General features: G+C 44.2%; 1 protein-coding gene across 1 annotated transcript; it reads right to left on the bottom strand.

Annotated features, from left to right (window-relative positions):
• Window positions 1-1,720: 1,720 nt before the first annotated feature.
• Window positions 1,721-5,363, bottom strand: LOC124013278 (CD209 antigen-like protein A). Its single transcript, XM_046327537.1, has 4 exons — window positions 5,177-5,363; window positions 2,273-2,365; window positions 2,012-2,154; window positions 1,721-1,825 (listed from the first exon to the last, which is right to left on the bottom strand). The coding sequence occupies exons 1-4, from the start codon at window positions 5,361-5,363 to the stop codon at window positions 1,721-1,723; spliced, it is 528 nt and encodes a 175-aa protein (XP_046183493.1).
• Window positions 5,364-6,473: the final 1,110 nt, after the last annotated feature.

Below are 6,473 nucleotides of genomic sequence, written 5' to 3' on the forward strand. Positions count from 1 at the left end.
GGTAGAATGATGGGGTCCAAGATCCTCAAGAGAACAAATAGATTTGTTTTTAAATTAACTTGGCTTGTATGCAGCAGACACAGGTTTGTACTTAGCGCCATTACCTCGGATTAGCATCATCGCCCTTCCACAATGTTTTGTGGAACATAACTAGCCTATTGGTAGACAGGAAACTTCAATCAGGAAATAAGTAGGAATTGTATTAATTTGCTCATACAAACCTGTAAACGAGTGTGTATGTGTGTGGTTTGGTATTATAACAGCACAATTATACATTTTCATTGTTAAATGTATTCTGTTGAGTCTACTGTACTAACTTCATGTTGTGTCTGATAATGTGTGAAACATAACTACTGAGACACAGGAAGTCACAATCAGGAAAACAGCTGGACTTTTATTAATATGCTAATACAAACAAATACAACACACTTGTGCATCTGTGTGTGGGTTTGAGAGAGAGAGAGAAAGACAGAGAGACAGAGAGACAGAGAGACAGAGAGACAGAGAGAGAGAGAGAGACAGAGAGAGAGAGAGAGAAAGACAGAGAGACAGAGAGACAGAGAGACAGAGAGACAGAGAGAGAGACAGAGAGAGAGAGAGACAGAGAGAGAGAGAGACAGAGAAACAGAGAGACAGAGAGACAGAGAGAGTGTGAGAGAGAGAGAGAGAGACAGAGAGACAGAGACAGAGAGAGAGAGAGAGAGAGAGACAGAGAGAGAGAGAGACAGAGAAACAGAGAGACAGAGAGACAGAGAGAGTGTGAGAGAGAGAGAGACAGAGAGACAGAGAGACAGAGAGACAGAGAGACAGAGAGACAGAGAGAGAGAGAGACAGAGAGAGAGAGACAGAGAGAGAGAGAGAGAGAGAGAGAGAGAGAGAGAGAGAGAGAGAGAGAGAGAGAGAGAGAGAGAGAGAGAGAGAGACAGACAGACAGAGAGACAGAGAGAGAGAGAGAGAGACAGAGAGAGAGACAGAGAGACAGAGAGAGAGACAGAGAGAGAGACAGAGAGAGTGAGAGAGAGAGAATGGAGGAAGTTCTGTGCACTGTAGGCTGCTGTATGTGTTACAGTATGTTGTCATGGTGATGTTAAACCACTTTCTCACAAATCCAGTGAAGATTTTTCACACATAACAAGTCATTCCATGCCTTCAGAGGACTCTGATCTGTGCGTATCTCAACACAGTCCTCCTCACCATTTTCTGGTTTTCCACCACCATTATCAGGCTGATGTGGAGACCAATACCTACGGGGTTAAAAACAGTCAGATATCATGGTTAATACCAGTACCTACAGGGTTCAAAACAGTCAGATATCATGGTTAATACCAGTACCTACAGGGTTCAAAACAGTCAGATATCATGGTTAATACCAGTACCTACAGGGTTCAAAACAGTCAGATATCATGGTTAATACCAGTACCTACAGGGTTCAAAACAGTCAGATATCATGGTTAATACCAGTACCTACAGGGTTCAAAACAGTCAGATATCATGGTTAATACCAGTACTTACAGGGGTAAAAACAGTCAGATATCATGGTTAATACCAGTATCTACAGGGTTAAAAACAGTCAGACATCACATTTAGAGCACCACAATCCTAAATAATATACAGACATGTTTCATCTTAATGTTAACTTTGTTGACTGATGCCATCAATGACAGTAACCTCTATAGAAAAAGGTTGAATGGAGACTTATTGACAGATTAGTTATCATCTCTCACCCTGTGGTCAGTGGGGTGCCGTCCACCCATTTCCAGGTCCCCTCAATAAGAGAGTCAGTCAGACCAATCCAGACTCTCCTGTTGAGGTTGAAGAGAAATGTCTGTTGTTGAGAAACATAAATATATACACACTTATGTTTGATCATATCTACCCCCTGCACACCCATATCCTCCCCCTCTCTCTCTCTCTCTCTCTCTCTCTCTCTCTCTCTCTCTCTCTCTCTCTCTCTCTCTCTCTCACTCTCACTCTCACTCTCACTCACTCTCTCTCTCTCTCTCTATCTCACCTGTTCCTTATCACTGTTTATGATCACCAGGTCTGCTCCTCTCTCCAGACAGTCCTCTCTGCTCTCCTTCCAGGTTTTAGTCTCAGTAGACAGGAAGTACCAACTGGATTCAAACTTCTGCCAGCCTTCAGGGCATGTTCGTTCTACAAATTGAAACATTAATTTCCTTCAACTGATCACCCTGGATACTTAATGAAAGAACACAGACTCATGATCAGGTGTGTGTTGTTACTGATAATTTATGACTGTAGTTTTACTCACTGAGATTGGTCAGCCTCATTTTAAGAAACGCTTTCTCAGTCTGTAGCTGGTCTCTCTCATTCGTCAGGTTGCTGTATCTGGTCTGTAGCTGGTCTCTCTTTTGAGTCAGGTTGTTGTAACTGGTCTGTAGCTGGTCTTTCTCTTTAGTCAGGTTATGGTATTTGGTCTCTAGCTGGTATCTCTCTTTAGTCAGGTTATTGTAACTGGTCTGTAGCTGGTCTCTCTCTGCAGATGAGTTCTTTGAGACATTGCTGTCTGCAACAACAATAAAGAAGAAACTGATAACTAAAATAGATCACATCAGAACTACTAAAGCTGAATTATAAGAACTACATATACACTGAACCAAAATATAAACGCTACATGTAAAGTGTTGGTCACATGTACGTTCATACGCTCTAAAATGAAGTGCACAAATGTGTTAACATTCCTGTTAGTGAGCATGATCATTATACAGATGTACCTTGTACTCGGGACAATAAAAAGTCACTTTCAAATGTGCAGGTTTTTTTGTCCCACACAATGCCACAGATGTCTGGGTCTGGCATGCTAACTGCAGGAATGTCCACCAGAGCTGAATGTTCATTCCTCTAACATAAGCTAACTCTAATGTCGTTTTAGAGAATTTAGCAGCCCAGGATCTCCATATCAGGCTTCTTCACCTGTTGGATCGTCTGAGGGAGGGTGCTGAGGAGTATTTCTGTATGTAATAAAGCCCTTTTGGAATCTGGCTGCCAAGTGTATGCGAAGACCAGCTGGCTGGTGTGTTTACGGACATATTCAATCAATCCGTATCCCAGTCTGCTGTTCCCACATGCTTCAAGAGGGCCACCATTGTCCCTGTTCCCAAGAAGGCTAAGGTAACTGAGCTAAACGACTACCTCCCAGTAGCACTCATTTCCGTCATCATGAAATGGTTTGAGAGACTAGTCAAGGACCATATCACCTCCACCCTACCTGACACCCTAGACCCACTCAAATTTGCTTACCGCCCAAATAGGTCCACAGACGATGCAATCTCAACCACACTGCACACTGCCCTAACCCATCTGGACAAGAGGAATACCTATGTGAGAATGCTGTTCATCGACTACAGCTCAGCATTTAACACCATAGTATCCTTCAAACTCGTCATCAAACTCAAGACCCTGGGTCACAACCCCGCCCTGTGCAACTGGGTACTGGACTTCCTGACGGGCCGCCCCCAGGTGATGAGGGTAGGTAACAACATCTCCACCCCGCTGATCCTCAACACTGGGGCCACACAAGGGTACGTTCTGAGCCCTCTCCTGTACTCCCTGTTCACCCACGACTGCGTGGCCATGCACGCCTCCAACTCAATCATCAAGTTTGCGGACGACACGACAGTGGTAGGCTTGATTACCAACAACGACGAGAAGGTCTACAGGGAGGAGGTGAGGGACCTCGGAGTGTGGTGTCAGGAAAATAACCTCACACTCAACGTCAACAAAACTAAGGAGATGATTGTGGACTTCAGGAAACAGCAGAGGGAACACCCCCCTATCCACATCGATGGGACAGTAGTGGAGAGGGTAGTAAGTTTTAAGTTCCTTGGCGTACACATCACGGAGAAACTGAATTGGTCCACCCACACAGACAGCGTTGTGAAGAACGCGCAGCAGCGCATCTTCAACCTCAGGAGGCTGAAGAAATTTGGCTTGTCACCAAAAGCAATCACAAACTTCTACAGATGCACAATCAAGAGCATCCTGTTGGGCTGTATCACCGCCTGGTACGGCAACTGCTCCGCCCACAACCGTAAGGCTCTCCAGAGGGTAGTGAGGTCTGCACAACGCATCACCGGGGGCAAACTACCTGCCCTCCAGGACACCTACACCACCCGATGTCACAGGAAGGCCATAAAGATCATCAAGGACATCAACCACCCGAGCCACTGCCTGTTCACACCGCTATCATCCAGAAGGCGAGGTCAGTACAGGTGCATCAAAGCAGGGACCGAAAGACTGAAAAACAGCTTCTATCTCAAGGCCATCAGACAGTTAAACAGCCACCACTAACATTGAGTGGCTGCTGCCAACACACTGACTCAACCCCAGACACTTTAATAATTGGAATTGATGGAAATTGATGTAAAATACATCACTAGCCACTTTAAACAATGCTACTTAATATAATGTTTACATACCCTACATTACTCATCTCATATGTATATGCTGTACTCGATACCATCTACTGCATCTTGCCTATGCCGCTCTGTACCATCACTCATTCATATATCTTTATGTACATATTCCTTATCCCTTTACACTTGTGTGTATAAGGTAGTAGTTTTGGAATTGTTAGGTTAGATCACTCGTTGGTTATTACTGCATTGTCGGAACTAGAAGCATAAGCATTTCGCTACATTCGCATTAACATCTGCTAACCATGTGTATGTGACAAATACATTTAATTTGATTTGATTTGATCTAAAGTGGGTGGACCTATGCCCTTCAAGGCCAACCCATGGCTGATCCTCTGCCAGTCATGTGACATCCATAGATTAGGGCCTAATTTATTTATTTCCATTGACTGACATGAACTGTAACTCAGTGAAATCTTAGAAATGTTTGCATGTTGCATTTTGTTGTTTAGTATAGATATACTGTAGACTTACATTGGACAGACAGGCCTATGATCCCAGCCAGTAGGAGAACACACAGCAGCCCCAGACACACTGCAGCAACTCCAGAGGGTCTCTTCCACCACTGAACATGTACTGAATCACAAATGATTAAAGATCTTTGGTAATGTGTCTTACTGTATCATCCAGGATTGGGACAAATACATCTGTAGTACTACAGGATAATCTCACCTGTTATGTGTATTGTGTGTGTTATTTATTAGCATTTGTGTGTGTGTGTGTGTGTGTGTGTGTGTTACCTGAGTGCTGGTCTCCTGGTCCATTATTAGGAGCAGTGTCCACTGTTTCTTCTCTCTTGGTGCTGGTCTCACCGTCTCTCAGGGTGTCTGCACTGACGTAGATATCCACAATCCTCTCCTTCATCTCACCTCTGTTAAACTTGACCTTCTTTGTCATATCTGGCACAGCATAGATGTCCTCAGACATCTCCAATAACTTAATGTGCTTTCTGTCTGTACTCAGGTTCTGGTGCTATCGTTGCCCCTTTGTCTGTGTCTGTCTCTGCTCTGAGTCTGTGACTAACTGTTTATGATGTCATCCTCCTAATAAAAGGGAAATGTAGAAAGAGGAAGATAAAAGTGTAACATGGTGGTTGAGGTTGGGACCAATTCTGCACCGGTTTATCAGGAGAAACTGTATAACCTCATGTTGGGTCTAATGTCCTGACCTCATGTTGTGTCTAATGTATTGACCTCATGTTGTGTCTACTGTCCTGACCTCATGTTGTGTCTAATGTATTGACCTCATGTTGTGTCTAATGTATTGTCCTCATGATGTGTCTAATGTATTGTCCTCATGTTGTGTCTACTCTCCTGACCTCATGTTGTGTCTACTGTCCTGAACTCATGATGTGTCTAATGTCCTGACCTCATGTTGTGTCTACTCTCCTGACCTCATGTTGTGTCTCCTGTCCTGACCTCATGTTGTGTCTAATGTCCTGACCTCATGTTGTGTCTACTATACTGACCTCATGTTGTGTCTCCTGTCCTGACCTCATGTTGTGTCTACTGTACTGACCTCATGTTGTGTCTCCTGTCCTGACCTCATGTTGTGTCTACTGTACTGACCTCATGTTGTGTCTACTGTCCTGACCTCATGATGTGTCTAATGTATTGTCCTCATGTTGTGTCTACTCTCCTGACCTCATGTTGTGTCTACTGTCCTGAACTCATGATGTGTCTAATGTCCTGACCTCATGTTGTGTCTACTCTCCTGACCTCATGTTGTGTCTCCTGTCCTGACCTCATGTTGTGTCTAATGTCCTGACCTCATGTTGTGTCTACTATACTGACCTCATGTTGTGTCTCCTGTCCTGACCTCATGTTGTGTCTACTGTACTGACCTCATGTTGTGTCTACTGTCCTGACCTCATGTTGTGTCTACTGTACTGACCTCATGTTGTGTCTCCTGTCCTGACCTCATGTTGTGTCTACTATACTGACCTCGTGTTGTGTCTCCTGTCCTGACCTCATGTTGTGTCTACTATACTGACCTCATGTTGTGTCTCCTGTCCTGACCTCATGTTGTGTCTACTAT

Source organism: Oncorhynchus gorbuscha, linkage group LG24 (genome assembly GCF_021184085.1).
Source record: "Oncorhynchus gorbuscha isolate QuinsamMale2020 ecotype Even-year linkage group LG24, OgorEven_v1.0, whole genome shotgun sequence".
Taxonomy (NCBI): domain Eukaryota; kingdom Metazoa; phylum Chordata; class Actinopteri; order Salmoniformes; family Salmonidae; genus Oncorhynchus; species Oncorhynchus gorbuscha.